The 17,628-nt window shown below is 44.5% G+C and overlaps 1 protein-coding gene across 4 annotated transcripts in view; it reads left to right on the forward strand.

The window, feature by feature from the left end:
- FNDC1 (fibronectin type III domain containing 1) overlaps positions 1-17,628 on the forward strand; it is a 145,910-nt gene that overhangs the window by 46,922 nt on the left and 81,360 nt on the right. For 3 of the 4 annotated variants that reach the window (XR_008315833.1, XM_053294409.1, XM_053294427.1), the window contains exons 2-3: positions 5,280-5,486; positions 12,347-12,445. Coding sequence is in view for 2 of the 4 variants with exons in the window: in XM_053294409.1 (XP_053150384.1) it covers positions 5,280-5,486; positions 12,347-12,445 (306 nt within the window). In the remaining 2 variants the exon portion in view is untranslated. Of the gene's footprint in view, positions 1-5,279; positions 5,487-12,346; positions 12,446-13,524; positions 13,570-17,628 lie in introns of those variants that run through there. The other variant, XM_053294419.1, reaches the window with a different exon arrangement.

A 17,628-nucleotide genomic window follows, 5' to 3' on the forward strand; every position in this document is an offset into this window, starting at 1 on the left:
GGGGGGTGGGGGCCTCCTTGTAGTTGGTGATTCGATCATTAGAGGGATAGAGAGATGGGTTTGTGACCTGCGTGTTGACCGCACGGTGACTTGCCTGCCTGGTGCGAAGGTTGCGGACATTACGCAATGTCTAGACAGGCTCCTAGGCAGTGCTGGGGAGGAGACAGCTGTTGTGGTGCATGTTGGCACCAACAATGTGGGGAAATGCAGTCGGGAGGTCCTGGAAGCCAAATTTAGGCTGATAGGTAGCATTTTGAAGTCCAGGACCCCCAAGGCAGCATTCTCAGAAATGCTACCTGTTCCACGCGCAAGTACAGTGAGACAGGCAGAGCGGAGGGGTTTCAATGCGTGGATGAGACGTTGGTGCCGGGAGGAGGGGTTTAGATTTGTTAGGCACTGGGACACATTTTGGGGCAAGCAAGGCCTGTACAAAAGGGACGGGCTGCACTTGAACCAAGATGGAACCAGACTGCTGGCGCTTAAAATCAAAAAAGTTGCAGAGCAGCTTTTAAAATGACACCTGGGGAACAGCCGATGGGAGCTGGGCAATATCCCGTTTGGCAAAAGCCATCCTTTAAAGTGTGAGGCTGCAAAGAATTCAGATATAACAGAAGGGGACAGAGCAGAACCGCACAAAGAGCAGACGGGAGCCTGTGCCAGCAGGTCAAAGAGTCAAAAGAATAGCATACATCAAGGGAGAGATTCAGCATATAGGTGCTTATATGCCAATGCCAGAAGCCTCCGAGCCAAGATGGGTGAGCTGGAGTGCTTGGTCGCTAACGCAGAAATAGATATAGTGGGCATAACAGAAACATGGTGGAACAGTGAGAACCAGTGGGACACTGTTATCCCTGGGTATAAACTCTATAGAAAGGACAGGGAGGGGCGCCTTGGAGGAGGGGTAGCACTGTGTGTTAAAGAAGGGATAGAATCTAACAAGCTAGAAAACCTAGGTGGACTGGAGTCCTCCACAGAAACCCTGTGGGTGATTATACAAGGCCGGAAAGGGAACATTCTACTGGGGACGTGCTATCGCCCTCCGGAGCATAATGCCAACAGTGACTGGGAGTTGCAGGAGGAAATCAGGGAGGCGTCAAGGAGAGGCAGGGCTGTAATTCTGGGTGATTTCAATTACCCACACATAGACTGGGTAAATTCACATTCAAGTCAGGACAAAGAGGTCAAATTTCTAGATACGCTAAATGACTGTGCCCTAGAACAGTTGGTCATGGAACCAACCAGAGAGAAGGCGACCTTGGATCTAATTCTGAGTGACACCCAGGACCTGGTGCGTGACGTCAGTGTCATCAACCCTTTAGGGAACAGTGACCACAGTGCCAGCAAATTCAGCATACGTGTGGGGAGAGAATCACCAAGGATGTCTAACACAGACATTTTGAATTTCAGAAGAGGAAACTTCTCCAAAATGAGGAGTATGGTGAAAAGAAAGCTGAGGGGGGAAATCAGGAGAGTCACTTTGCTCCAGAGTGCATGAAGTTTACTCAAAACCACAATACTAGAAGCCCAGTTAGATTGTATACCCAAAAGGAGGAAAGGTACCACTAAGTCCAGGAGGATGCCAGCATAGCTAACGGGTACCGCCTAGGAAGCCATAAAAGGGAAGAAGACTTCCTTCCGAAATTGGAAGGCCTGTCCAAACGAAGAGAACAGAAAGGAACACAAACTCTGACAAAAGGGAGGCAGTTGGACCATTAGACAAAGGGGGAGTGAAAGGGATTATTAAGGAGGATATGGAGGTTGCAGAGAAGCTGAATGAGTTCTTTGCATCTGTCTTCATGGCAGAGGATACTGAGCGTATACTGTACCTGTTCCTGAACCAGGCTTTTTAGGGATGGAGGCTAGAGAGCTGAGTCAGATAGAAGTGACAAGGGATGATGTTCTAAACTGTCTGGAAAAACTGAAAGCTAACAAATCACCAAGGCCGGATGGCATCCATCCAAGAGTCCTCAAAGAACTCAAATGTGAAATTGCCGACCTTCTTGCTAAAATATTTAACTTATCCCTGAAATCAGGCTCTGTACCAGAGGACTGGAGAGTAGCAAATGTAACACCGATTTTCAAGAAGGGATCCAGGGGCGATCCGGGAAATTACAGGCCGGTTAGCGTAATGTCCGTTCCAGGCAAATTGATGGAAAGCATCCTCAAGGATAAAATTGTAAAGCACCTAGAAGAACAGGTCCTGCTGGGAGTGAGCCAGCATGGCTTCTGCAAAGGGAAATTTTGCCTCACCAACCTTTTGGACTTCTTTGAGAGTGTCAACGAGTGTGTGGATCAAGGTGATCCAGTTGACATAGTCTACCTGGACTTCCAAAAAGCTTTTGACAAAGTTCCTCATCAAAGACTCCTGAGGAAACTTAGCAGTCATGGGATAAGGGGACAAGTACATGTGTGGATTGCTAACTGGTTGAAAGACAGGAAACAGAGGGTAGGTATAAATGGAGAGTTTTCATAATGGAGGGAAGTAAGAAGTGGGGTCCCCCAGGGATCTGTACTGGGACCGGTGCTTTTTAATTTATTCATAAATGATCTAAAAGCAGGGGTCAGCAGCAAGGTGGCCAAATTTGCAGATGATACCAAACTCTTTCTGGTAGTGAAATCCCAAATGGATTGTGAGCAGCTCCAAAAGGATCTCTCCAAACTGGGGGAGTGGGCGACAAAATGGCAAATGCGGTTCAATGTTAGCAAGTGTAAAGTGATGCAACATTGGGACGAAACCCCCCAACTTCAAGTATATGCTGATGGGATCCGAGCTGTTGGTGACGGACCAGGAGAGGGATCTTGGGGTTGTGGTGGACAGCTCATTGAAAGTGTCGACTCAATGTGCGGCAGCTGTGAAAAAGGCAAATTCCATGCTAGGAATCATTAAAAGGAGATTGAAAATAAAACGGCTAACATTATAATGCCCTTATACAAAACTATGGTGCGACCACACTTGGAGTACTGCGTACAGTTCTGGTCACCACATCTTTAAAAGGACGTTGTTGAACTGGAGAAGGTACAGAAGAGGGCAACCAAGATGATCAGGGGCCTAGAGCACCTTTCTTATGAGGCAATACTACAACACCTGGGGCTTTTTAGTTTAGAATAAAGACGACTGCAAGGAGACCTGATAGAGGTCTATAAAATCATGCATGGTGTGGAGAAAGTGGAGAGAGAGAAATTCTTTTCCCTTTCACACAACACTAGAACCAGGGGTCACTCCATGAATTTGATTGCCAGGAGGTCTAGGACCAACAAACGGAAGTACTTTTTCACACAATGCGTAATCCACTTGTGGAACTCTCTGCCACTGGATGTGGTGACAGCTAACAACCTGGATGGCTTTAAGAGGGGTTTGGATGACTTCATGGATCAGAGGTCTATCAGTGGCTACTAGTCTGAGGGCTGTGGGCCACCTCCAGCCTCAAAGGCAGGATGCCTCTGAGTACCAGTAGCAGGGGAGTAATGGCAGGAGAGAGGGCATGCCCTCAGCTCCTGTCTGTGGCTTCCAGCAGCATCTGGTGGGCCACTGTGCGAAACAGGATGCTGGGCTAGATGGGCCTTGGGCCTGATCCAGCAGGGCTGTTCTTATGTTATATTAAATTCTAGGAACATTGACTGACATCTTGACCGGTGCAATGGGAAAAGCACTGGTCCTTCTGAAAGGTTAACTAACTCAGTTCCACTGCTGGCTCAATGGTAGGGGCAAATTTGAAAATCTCCTCTTCCCCAAAAGTACTCTGTACCACCCCAGAATATGTTCCTGAGACTGGTTCTGGTCTAGAACTCTTCAGAAGCAGTGGTGTTTATTCCACTGAACCTGTGCTTCATTAGTCAGAATGAAGGAGGGTGCACTTACCCCCGCCATGTTTCCCCCACTGATGCTCGGTTTCCTCAAAGTCCGTCAGGGCGGCAGCATACCTCCCTGCTGCCCCGTTGCCCCCTTTACCAGAAGTAACTGGAAGTACTTGATGCGCCTGCACTCTCACACATGTGCACACTGAGTGCACGCACCCAAAATGCACTCTTATGAGTGTGGCAGGCGCGCTGAGTACTTCTGGTTACTTCCGGTAAAGGGGGAAATGTGGCGGCAGGGAGGACTTTGAGGAAACTGAGCGCTGGTGGGGAAAACGTGGCTGAGGGTGGTGGTAAGTGCACCTTCCCTCGCCCTTAAAGGCAGACATCCCACCACCTCAAACCTTCGAACTGGCCTGTGTTCAAACTTATTCAGAGGCCCATAAATGGGCCTCCTAACAGGTTTGTGCACATCCCTAAAACTCACTGGATGACTGGGCTGGTCACATATGTTTCCACCTAACCTGCCTCACAGGATTGTTGTGAGGATAAACATAACCATGTATACCTCTCTGAGCTCCTTGGAGGAAGAGCAGGATAAATGTAAGTAAATAAACAAGGCTGGATTGCCTTATTGAAAATAAATATTGCTGCTTTTGTTTTGTTTTAGTTAGTGCCACAAGAAACTCAGTGGGGCCATGAAATTCTTAAGGAGAGGTGCCAATGGAAAGACCAGCCAAAAGTTCTTTCTTAACCCACTAAAATACTGAAGGGGTCTTTAAGTGCTCTAGGAAGTTAAAAGTGCTAAGCACCCTCTCCACTGCCAAGGTCCAGTTTTGGACTCTGGGATCTGAAGGAGAAGCAGTCACCCGAGGCTACTTCCCCACTGTCAGAGAAGCTGATCCTGACATAGAACATCTCCCTTTACAGAGGGCACAGGTTCTTCTTCCATTGTGTGTGTGGCTTCAAGTCTTACTAAGACCTGGAAACCAAATCATGACAATCCTAATGGATCATAGTTGCTCTCATTGCACCTCTGCATCCTCAGTGTGCATCCTCCTTGTAAGTGATATAAAGTAAGTGAGCCCCAACACAATAACCCTTTCCAATTGTGAATTAATTTGTGTGTCTCCACTAGGTTTGTGCCTCTCTCTAGGTTTGTCTCATAGCCATAGAGCCAGTTTGGATGAGTGGCTGCCATTGCATGGGTGATAATCTAAATTGCCGCACTGCATGTGCTGTTTAAACAGAGTTTTGTAGTACATGTAGAGGGGTGATTCTGATGAACAGACATATGACAGCAGACACTCATCTGAATTATCTCACTGTGTCATACCTTTTTCTGCTCAAGTAATGAATCTTCAAATAATGAAGTAACTTCGGAAGCATCCTTCCTTTAACTCATTAGCAGAGGCAAGCATATGAAGAACACTTAAGAGTAACTCTTTATTTGTGTGTCTCTCTGTGTGTGTCATTTTTTTAAGAGAAGGAAGTGCCAAACAGACCTTTGAGAACACGCATCCGATCATCACCTGACAGGTCATCTCTTCGGTGGAGGCCACCCTATTCTTCAGGTCTAAGGAGCCCTCGCAGATATCCAGGTTACCTCTCGGGATATGGAGAAAGCAGCAGAAAAATAAGTTATAAACCACTGCCAAAAGAAGAACAAGGCCATGAGATTAAAAAAATTGGTAAGTCGTATATGTGTATTTTTGTGATTGTGATAAGGTATTAACGCACCAATTTTATTTCATGCACAGTAACATTTTCGTATTCCTCTGTGATGCAGAACTGTATCTGTTGCTTCTCTCTAATGATTTGGTCCAATGTGTTATTTCTTCTATTACAAGATTATTATGAGCACACCTTTGCCAGTGTGATTATCTTTAATCATGGTGGAGATGGTAGTTCATCCAATTGACTTTCCAAACATGCTCCGAATACTACTTTAAAGGAGTTTTTGGAGGACATGTAGAGGGACAGTTTGGATTAACTGTGCCCTCATGCTATTACAATTACAGCGCAAGTGGAGGAAGACTTGGTGCGAGTCTGACCAGGCACAACACAGAGCACATTTGAAGACCTATGCTCTGGCAGTGCGGGCAGCAAAGAAACAGTTCTTTTCTGCCTGCAATGCTTCCGCAAATTGAAATCCAGCTGAGTTGTATAGGGTTGTGAAGGGGCTAGTATGTACCCCTCCTCCTTGAATTTAAACTTGGAACCATCGGTCACTCGCTGTGGCATTTTTTATGACTTTTTTGTGGATAAAATCTCTCATTTGGGCTAAACTGGATTCCACAGTTACTGCAGAGTCTATTTTGGAGGTGTCTAGCAACTCCTCTTATGGGATTAGATTGGATCATTTTTCGTTTGTGACTCCTGAGGAAGTGGACAAACTGCTTCAGACTGTGCGTCCTACAACCTGTTCTCTTGACCCTTGCCCAACTTGGCTTATCTCATTTGGTAATCATATTATCAGAGAGGGACTGGTAAATATTATAAATGCTTTTCTGAGGGAGGGCAGGATGCCTCCTTGTCTTAAGGAGACTATTATTAGACCACTCTTGAAGAAAGCTACACTGCCCATCAGAGTTAGCTAATTAGACACCTGTTTCTAATCTTCCATGGTTGGGCAAGGTGGTTGAATGAGTGGTGGCCTCTCAGCTCCAGGCAGTTTTGGATGATGCAGATTATCTAGATCCATTTCAAACTGGCTTTCATGTGGGCTATGGGGTTAAGACTGCCTTGGTCGGCCTGATGGATGATCTCCAACTGGCTGTTGACAGAATGTGTGTGACTCTGCTGAGGGAGGTGGAATTGGGTGGCACTGTTTTACAGTGATTCCACTCCTACCTCTCTGGCAGATTCCAGATGGTGTCACTTGGAGGCTGTTGTACTGCTAAGTGAGAAATGAAGTGTGAAGTTCTACAAGGCTTCATACTGTCTCCAATGCTTCTTAAAATCTACACGAAACTAGGGGTGTGTGAACCGGCTCGACGTTCAAGAGGTTTGAAGTTGAGCCAGTTAGGTTCGACAGTCCGGGTTCGAACCAAACCACCCCCTGTTCGGTCCAACCCCGGACTGAACACCCCCAGACTGTTCGAGGGTTGCGAGGGTTTTAAAAAAAATTTATGTCACTTACCCCCTTCGGGGGAGTTCTTTGAGGGGGGGTCGTTCGCAGAGGTTACCCCTTCCCCACTGGCCTCCCTTATTGCTGCTGTGGGCCTTTGAACTGAGGCATGGCAGCCATTATGGATGCCGCCGCACCTGCGCAATTGGCCTCTGCGAGGCATGGGTCATGCCAGGCCTTGTAGAGGCCAATTGCGCAGGTGTGGTGGCATCCAATATGGCCACCATGCTTCAGTTCAAAGGCCCAAACTGGCCGCTGGTGGCAATAAGGGAGGCCAGCGGGGGAACCTCCGCATACCCCACCGCCGCCTCAAGGAATTCCCCCGAAGGTGGTAAATGACTTAAAAATTTAAAAAAAACCCTCGTGATCTGCCCCCGAACTGAACTGAGAGGGGTGGTGGTTCGAGGGGTTGCTGGGCTGAACTGGCCTGGTCAGGTTCGAGTCCGGTCCAGACTCAAACCAAACTGGGCCAGCCAGTTCCATGCACATCCCTACATGAAATCACTGGGAGAGATCATTAGGAGGTTTGGTGCTGGGTGATCAATATGCTGAAGACACTCAGATCTAATTCTCCATGCTGATCTCATCAGGAAATAGCATATCTTCCTTAAATGCCTGCTTGGAGGCAGTAATGGGCTGGATGAGGGATAACAAACTGAGGTTGAGTCCAAATAAGATGGAGTTACTGACCATGGGGTGGGGGCCAGGACCAGAGACATGATTTAGATCTGCCTGTTCTGAATGAGGTTACACTCCTCCTGAAAGATCAGGTACGTAGCTTGGGAGTGCTCCTGGACCCAAAGCTCTCCCTGGTTTCTCAGGTTGAGGTGGTGACCAGGAGAACTCTTTATCAGCTTTGGTGATATGTCAGCTATGTTTATTTCTAGAAGCCAATTGAACATATAGTGGTACATATGATGGTAACCTCCAGGCTTGACTATTGTAATGCACTCTATGTGGGGCTGATTGAATAAAAACAAATTTTATTGTTTTTATTGTCCTGTATTTTAATCTGTGACTTTTAAAAGTTTTCAGTATTGTACACTGCCTAGAGTTGTACATATCAGGTGGTATAGAAATTTGATAAATAAATAAATTAAAATAAAATAAGGAATGGTGCACTGTCAGAAGACGTACACTTACGACGCACTCACCTCTTTATCATTTGGGTCAGGTGATAGGGCAAAGTATCATCTGAACTGGCCCTTCATTGATTTATTGGAGGAGGGCAGTTTTTAATCTGCATGGGTTAATTTTAATCAATGGCACTTCAAGTTAAGGGCACCCTTTTGAGGCTATTTTGATTGTGATATGTTACTGTAATAAGGAATGAACAAGAACATATTAAAGATACACAATAGATTTTGTTTATTATGTAGGAAGAATATGTGAAATTAGAACAGTTATCTCAGATTTCCTGCAGTGTATCAAAAAAGTACATATACTGAAATTGGATAACCCAAATATATTTGCATTTAATCAAATAACCTATGCATTGGGAAAATGTAGGTTTAAATTTTTAATCAGTTGACACCCCTAAACAGTATTATTGTTGCCCTAAGTGTATATACTATTTGCTTTTTTAAAATTAAAAAACATAAAGCAAGATTACGCCCCCCCCTCCCCCAAATGGCTTTCAGTCCAAAAAATATAGCCTAAAGAGCACAAGGTCATGCTTAAGGAAAATAACAGTGTCTGCCCAGAGCACATTCCAGCAAAAGTTGAACACATAACTCCCACAAATTTAATTGGGACTTAACTTTGACTCATCCCATATATTTCAATCCAGACATTTCTTCCAGGAATTGAAGTTTATACACAGATGGGCTTTTTCTTTCAGTCTTTGATGAAGAGGTGTTCTCCATGCACATATCTGTTGTGTATGCAGAGCTACCATATCGACAGAGGTAAATAGAATACTACTGACTTTGCTGCTCTGTGTGTGCAGTTCACCTCTTGGATGACAGTCTGTCTTGCATACTTTTTCCTAGAGCTATTTTGAGACTATACCCTAAATTATATTAGCACAGATCAGAGTGTTGCAGAAAGCTCTAAAAACTCCCTTTTGGTATAGATGCTATTATGTGTCTAGAGTAGACTTTTGCTATGAACCTAAACACAGTGAGGTTATTCTCGCTACCGCTGGCAAGTGGGCTAAGGTAGCCCAGCCGGTTTTCCAGCGGTCGTGAGAACCTCCGGGTTTGTGGGCGAGCCTGGTAGAAATCCCACTTAATTCTCCCTCCTCTAAAATGAGATTAGTGGAGTGAGCACTCTGCTAGCCCTGTTGTCGTGATCGTGAGTTGCTGCAGCATGGCTCTGCACCATGGTGACTCACAAGGAGACCTCCGACCAGGAGGCAACAACCGGCCTCCTGGTATCGGGCGTCTCTCCAGAATGCCCCGTGTACTCACACAAGGCATTTTGGGGCTTCTGGCAGCCAGCCAGCTCCCAATCCCCACCGCCCTAACCGGCTCTGTGATGGAGCTGGTAATCATGTGGGCGGCCATTCTAGCCGCCCAGGAAGGGTGGGGTGCTCATGTGCGGGGAGAGCGGGCCAAGCCCGCTGTCCCCACCAAACCCTCCTTGGCTCTCCACATTGCTCATATAGAGAGCTCGGTGTCTACTGAAATAAAAAATAAAATAGAAATAATTGCTTGCTGGACTGTTATAAAGAAATGAGTTCCACATATAGAGAAGGAGTCCAACTAGTCTGCAGATTTCAAAGTTCCATCAGTAAATATTTAACCCCAGATGTTGCACCAAACTTTGCTCTCAATGCAAAAGTTTATGTTCAAATGCAATGCAATGTTAATATTGCTCTCAATACAAATTTTACTTTCAAGGATGATGTTCTCACTGTTCAATCCCTGCCCGCCCCCAGCAAAAAAACCCAAACAAACCTGAAAATATTTGGGTAACTCAAAAATCAAATCAACTTAAGATTTTCTGTTTTCCATTAATTACTTTTATTTAATGTTAGATAGTATTTTATTCTCACCTTTAATTCAAGGGTTGTTTTTCTTAATATTGTTGGGAGTGGAAATGGCACCTTTTGAAATTTGATGGTGTGCAGTGAAACACTGACTGGGATAATAAATTAGCATAAGATAACTCAAATTTTAATTGGTATTTAAAGAACTTATATTAGCATTTAAATTAATTATCTCACAAGAAAAATATAGCTGTCAGTGACAGACAGTTTGAGGAAATCTAAATTTTAAAGCTGTAGTTCTTGTATCTTCAGCTTTTTGTGTAATGAAAGTTAACATTTTAGAAAGATGAATATGGGTCCAGGAATTTGGGGGAAACCTGGTCTGCATCTAGATCTGTCTGTCTGAATATCGCATACAAGATTAATACTGTTTAGGAAATCCACCCAGAACTATATCCAAAGAAAGTCATGGCTAAGCACCATTGAAATCAATGAGACAAGTTAGTTATATCAAGAATAAATCCCATTCATTTCAATGTGATGTAGTCATGGCTCCCTGTCTTTGGATACAAACCTATAAGGTTGTTTTCTCAATCGCTGCTACCTGAGTTAACCCTCTTCTACCCACATAGCTCTGGTCATCTGTGGCAGCAGGAGCCCTCTGAGCCAGAAGCGCCATCCCTGATTGTCTACCCAGGTTAAAAGTGAGAGGAAGAGGACAAATCCCTTCCTATCTCACTTTCTGGTCATCTGTGCCACCGCCTGCCTAGAATCAGTGCTCATTTTTTCAAAGAGTCAGGGGGAAAGAAGGGCCAGGCAGAGCTGAGCTGCTGCAATGCTGAGATCAGCAGCTTTGTTGCTCATGCATTGCATTGTGGGATCCTGGAGGACCTAGTGTGAGTTTCCCCACTTCCATCTGAGCTCTGCAGCTTACCGCCGCACTGCTCGTGTGGGTGCATGAGCCGCAGAGCCAGAGTCGGCTCATGTCGTGTGTGAGCAGGAAGGTAGGATCTTGCCTTCCCTTCTCCCCCCACCTTTAGTCATGAGAATGCCCTTTATGTGTGAAAGGATCCATCAGATTATTGCAAAATGTAAATAGATGGATACAGCCATGCCTGAAACCAAGTTTAAGATATAGATTTTCATGCTCTCTTGAAGCTGATGGCCAGAGCATTAGGGAGGGTCCCTTGCATGCAGGAAGTCCCAGACGCAGTCCTTGGCATCCAGTTCCAGGTCTGGGAAAGGAAGACTCTGCCAGAGGTCTTGGAAAGCTGCTGCTAAGCAGAGTAGACGATGCAGGGCTCGATAGGTCAGTGGTCTGACTCAGCATGACAGCTTCATATGTTCAACCAATTTTCAGTAAATTTTCTTAATTCTAAATGAGCACATTTGTATTATATACCTATTGGAGGGAACTCCTAATTGTTACAAGGTGTTTAGGGAAGGAGTCAGGTTTTTACCTTCCAATTTTGTCTTTTAGTCATGGGAACCTAACCCATTTTTATGTGTGCTGAAAACTTTTGTTGACAAAATATTAAATAGTGCCACTGAAATGGGAGCATTTTATTTACACCCACACACACACACCCCCACACAGAGACCACTGAAAGGAGAAACTCACAATCCCCCTGCTCATTTGGCAAAGAGGCACTTCTTAATGTGGTGATTCTCTTTATTTAGCAGAGGGAGAGTAACTGACCCTGTCCACCCCAGGCACAGTACCTCCAGTGACTGTTGCTGGTGTCTATCTCATGTTTATTTTTAGATTGTGAACCCTTTAGGGACAGGGATCTATCGTATTTATTTATTATTTCTCTGTGTAAACCACCCTAGGCCATTTTTGGAAGGGTGGTATAATCGAATTAACAAATAAATTAAATAGATTAATAAATTAAATTAAATCTTATGTTCTAAATTGTTTTAAACATTGACCTGTCTGTCTCAATATGAAACCAACTATTTCAGAGCTCTATTAGAAATGCTTCAGTTTGCATTTGAATCTGATGCTCCGGTTTGTCTTAGCTTTAGTCTGTGGCAAGAAGCTACATTTTCAATGAACTGCAGGGGCAGATGCTCCTCATTTAACTTTTTTTTGGTAGAGGAGAGGAGAAACACTTTTGAGGGGAGACATAGTTTATTAGGTTTGGTGTGTGGTGCGTGAGTTCAGTAGCATGAGATTGGGTGGGGGTGTGTGTGCTCAAATGCTTGGGTGGGAGGATCTGCACCCCTGATGAAATAAATGCAGATCATGTGGACATGTGGTGGTGGACCAAAGAGGGAATCGTCACTCATCTGGGGGGGGGGGTAGGTAGGTTCATCCCTGCCTTCATCCTGGGGGGGTAGGTAGGTTCATCCCCCGTGCCCACCCAACCAATGGCCATGTGTATGACCTTCACGAGTCATAAATTCCGCCTTAAAACACTGACATCCTTTGAACTGTTTCTGTAATAAAGGTAATAGAATTGTGTATGTTTCCCTGTTGTATACAGCATCTGAATCAGTGTATGTGGTTTCACTGCAGTCAAGGAACTCCCAAGGACAGAGTCAATCTGCACATCGGACTGCTTTAACCAAGAGGAAAGCCACAGGTATCTTCCTGAAGTCAGCATGTAAACATGGCATATGCCTCATTACTTTAAATGGCACGTTTCTTGTGCACTCTGGAATGAGTTGTCTCATTCATTTATATACATTACCACCACACGCATATTAACTAGTGCCTGGGGTTGTCCCCTTTTTCGCTGTATATCCAGCACAAGATATCTAAAGTTGTTGCAATTGCTGTTTGAGACAAAACATCTAAAGCCGATCCAGTAATAGAAATAGTAGGCATCCCAGTGAGGAACTACGGATTAAAGTATTTTATGTGATAAGCAGTTGCTTAGCACTTCCATGCTTTAATATAGCAACAGGGGTGGGGGATTCAAATCAGGACTATGGCATGAGAGGAGGGAGGTTTAACCCCTTTGCCCCCGCCATTGCTTCAATCCGGATTGGTTCCACTGTAGTAATTTGCCCCAAGGGACAAAGAGCTTCAGAGGGGAGGGCCTGATTCGGATCATAGTTGGGATAAAGGGTTAAAGCCCCTCTACCATGCCATAGGGAGTCCCCACAGCTCGTAAACATGTCTCTAGCTGTAGCAGTATGCTTGTAGGGAACTACACCATTGCTGCTAGCTATCAAGGCAGCAGCATTTTAAAAATCCAAGTCCAAGAGAGAGGCTACTGCGCATCTGGCGGGAAGGCTTCTGATTAATCAGCGCAGCACTACCACCTTGATTTAATTTGGACACCCCTCCAGTGCATCAGCAAACTGTTGTGCATTACCGAAATTGGATCAGATAAGAACTGATTCCAATCAAGTGCACCGATGCACAGCCCGGCTATTTAGTATTCAGGGAACTGAACTGAACCCAAACCTGAAAACTAGTTCAGGGTGGTGAACTGAACTCTCAATTGCCTTGTCCCAAACCCTGAGCACAAAAAATGATAACAGGTTCAAGTAGCTCAGTAATCAGGCACTCAGCTTTAAGTTGTATCATTGATGTTTTGTTTTCCTAGTTTTTTTAATCCCACTGTATGTATTTTGTATGTTAAACCTTTAAAAAATTAATATTAAAAAAGAAAGTTTTCCTCAACATATAGTTATAATTCTACTTATTTTATAGAATTACACTGCAAGGAAGAAAGTTTGATGTTATTCTGTATTAAGTGTAAGTGTCACTAAACCGATTTTTAAAGTTTATGTCCGAACCAGAACTGAACTGGAGTGTTAAGATTCCCTTAGTCACTTAATTCACTGTAATTAACATCTCAGATCCATTGTGGCTGCTTGAAAACTGGGCTAGCCCTTCAGTGGCTCTCTGGCATTTTCCTTCAGTTGTGTGACCAACAGGTGGCCAGAGCTCCTGGTGTGTGTTATCAGATGAGAACATGAATGACAGCTGGAAAAGTTTTAAGGAGGACTTGATAGCTGCCTTCCTACACTTTCCCATGCACATAATCTGTATAAGAGAAAATGTTGCCCTTCCCATTCAATTCCCAGACAATGTTTTTACAATCTCTAGACCCTTGGAATATGGGGAGAAAGGAGAGATTAAGTTGAGCTGTCATGAGAATTTTGCCTGAAGCAAATTTGCAACAGAGTCGAAGCATCTGAAGAATTTCAAGGGAAGCCAGCAGTTTGATACGATCAACAAAAAATTTCTGGCAGATTTTCCACACCCTTTGGTTTTGCATGAAGTGAAGTTCCAAGTGAATTTAGAATTTTCTCCCTACTGATACATTGAGAAATGTTGAAAGAACTCTGAAGGGTTTTGATTGGCCTAGTGACGTTCTTCAGAGAACTTGTTATGATGAACAGCTTCCTCTACATGCAAGGAGGACAGGGCCATGGTGAGAATATCACCTGGCCCGATGTCTCTAAAGGACATGCCAAAGCAATTTCACAATGTCCTCTAATCACTTGTGAAGGGTGTTTATCTGAATTGTCCCTCTACACACACTCCAAAACCCTGTTTAAGCATGTAAGTATGACCTTTGGTGTGGGGCTGGGAACATCCTCACTCGGCCCCATCCTCCTTGCTTGTAGAGGAGGCTGTTCATATGAACTGGCTCAGAGGATTCCCTCTGCCATGTTCAAGAACAGTGTATCCCTATCTGGGGTCCTCCAGATGTTGCAGAACTAAAACTCCCATAAGCTGAACTCCCATTATGGAAGTTGTCGTTCTGCACAACTACAGTCCTAGTTCTACTAGAACTGTACTAGTTCTGCACAACTGTAGTTCTGCACAACTACTCTGGAGCCTGATGGACTCCAGGTTGGGAACCATTGTTCTAGAAGAAAGACTACAGATATGGAAAACCTAACATTCATTCTACACTGCATAGGCCCATTCAGACTTTATTGTAACTGTGCATTGCACATGCTTATAATTTGGCCTTTGTGGAGTGTACCTGGAACTCATCCTCCACCCTGATGAATCTGTGAAATGCCAAATGCTGTTTGACATATGGATGGCAGGGCTATATATCTGGGTAGTGGACAAGGCTCTCTAGATGCCATTGTAACCATGCATACTATACATAGTGACAGTAATTGATATGGAGGTTGCAGAGAAGCTAAATAAATTCTTTGCATCCTTCTTCATGGCAGAGGATACTGAGCATATACCTGTTCCTGAACCAGGCATTTCAGGGATAGAGCCTAAAGAACTAAGTCAGAAAGAAGTGACGAGATGATGTTCTAAACTGTCTGGAAAAACTGAAAACTAGCAAATCGCCAGGGCCGGATGGCATCCATTCAAGAGTCCTCAAAGAACTCAAATGTGAAATTGCCAATCTCCTTGCTAAAAGTATATAACTTAACCCTGCAAATCAGGCTCTGTACCAGAGGACTGGAAAGTAGCAAATGTAACACCGATTTTCAAAAAGGGATCCAGGGGCGATCTGGGAAATTACAGGCCGGTTAGCTTAACGTCCATTCCAGGCAAATTGATGGAAAGCATCCTCAAGGATAAAATTGTAAAGCACATAGAACAGCAGGCCCTGCTGGGGGAGAACCAGCATGGCTTCTACAAAGGTAAATCTTGCCTCACCAACCTTTTGGACTTCTTTGAGAGTGTCACCAAGTGTGTGGATCAAGGTGATCCAGTTGACATAGTATACCTGGACTTCCCAAAAGCTTTCAACAAAGTTCCTCATCAAAGACTCCTGAGGAAACTTAGCAGTCACGGGATAAGGGATAATGTGTGGATTGCTAACTGGTTGAAGGACTGGAAACAGAGGGTAGGTATAAATGGAGGGTTTTCAAAATGGAGGGAAGTAAGAAGTGGGCTTCCCCAGGAACCTGTATTGGGACTGGTGCTTTTTAATTTATTCATAAATGATTTAGAGGTAGGGGTAAGCAGTGAGGTGGCCAAATTTGCAGATGACAACGAACTCTTTCGGGTAGTGAAATTCAAAACAGATTGTGAGGAGCTCCAAAGGATCTCTCCAAACTGGGGGAGTGGACAAGAAAATGGCAAATGTGTGTCAATGTTAGCAAGTGTAAAGTGATGCACATTGGGATGAAAAATCCCAACTTCAAGTATACCCTGATGGGATCTGAGCTGTCGGTGATCGACCAGGAGAGGGATCTTGGGGTCGTGGTGGACAGCTCATTGAAAGTGTTGACTCAATGTGTGGCAGCTGTGGAAAAGGCCAATTCCATGCTAGGGATCATAAGTAAGGGGATTGAAAATAAAACTGCTAATATTATCATGCCCTTATACAAAACTATGGTGCGGCCACACCCGAAGTACTTTGTACAGTTCTGGTCACTACATCTAAAGATATTGTAGAGCTGGAAAAGGTGCGGAAGAGGCCAACCAAGATGATCAGGGGTCTATAGCACCTTTCTTATGAGGCAAGGCTACAACACCTGGGGCTATTTAGTTTAGAAAAAAGACAACTGTGGGGAGACATGATAGACATCTATAAAATCATGCATGGTGTGGAGAGAGAGAAATTCTTCTCCCTCTCACATAACTCTAGAACCAGGGGTCATCCCATGAAATTGATCGCTAGGAAATTTAGGACCAGCAAACTGAAGTATTTTTTCCACACAATGCATAATCAACTTGTGGAATTCTCTGCCACAAGATGTGGTGACAGCCAACAACCTGGATGTCTTTAAGAGGGGTTTGGATAACTTCATGGAGGAGAGGTTTATCAACGCCTACGAGTCGGAGGGCTGTAGGACACCTCCAGCCTCAAAGGCAGGATGCCTCTGAGTACCAGTTGCAGGGGAGTAACAGCAGGAGAGAGGGCATGCCCTCAACTCCTGCCTGTAGGTTTCCAGTGGCATCTGGTGGGCCACTGTGTGAAACAGGATGCTGGACTAGATGGGCCTTGAGCCTGATCCAGCAGGGCTGTTCTTATGATCTTAATGCCTGAATTTGGCTCCTGAAGTGTGATGCTGTGATTTGTTGCACATTGATTTATTACTTCATACCTAAGATGAGATTCAGAATGGAAACTCTTATAATTTCCGTATAAACAGAGATCCAGCTGCAACATGTTAGGACTGAAGACAGAACAAACAATGATCAATGAGGTCATATCATCCACCCTGAGTTGCAGTAGGAGGAGCAACTGGTGGGAAACAAAAACTGGAGACCGTTTTCCATGTTCCAACTTCAAGATGGCTGTGCCAGCCCATCATTGTATGTATGAATTCGTAGGGCAAGTTTAGGGAGGTTGCCCTGAAGAATGGCAACATCTATCTGCTTGATCTTAAACAGCAAAACTCATCTTGGCTACCGTATAAACAGAACAAATGTAATGGAATAATCTTATCTCCTGTTGGTTCAGTCCAAAGCTATGTGATCTAATTTGTCCCTGGAAAAATATGTAATCCTAGTTGCTTAGTGGTGAATTGAGAACAGGTGGTGTAAGATAGGAAGCAGAGGCTCTGGCTGGTTTTAGCCCATTGACTTACAGTGTGTTGATGTTTGTTGAGCATTTTGTGCTGGCTTCAGGGAAAGGAAAGTGTCTCAGAGAGATCTGTGGGTGGCATAGAGATGGAGGAAGCGTGGATTGGAGCTGCCGTTGATGAATTTCTAAGACGCTAGAACTCAGGCATCAATGGACACCCTGCTTCTAATCTTAATAAGGCCTTGCACCCTATTTCCAGGTGTGTGCAGGCTTGTCGTGATCACTCGGTAGTTAGAAACCAGTTCTGTGCAATGCTTAAGAATATCTCTTTATTAATTTGCATAATTGCACTGATT

Source organism: Hemicordylus capensis, chromosome 1 (assembly GCF_027244095.1).
Source record: "Hemicordylus capensis ecotype Gifberg chromosome 1, rHemCap1.1.pri, whole genome shotgun sequence".
Classification (NCBI taxonomy): Eukaryota; Metazoa; Chordata; class Lepidosauria; order Squamata; family Cordylidae; genus Hemicordylus; species Hemicordylus capensis.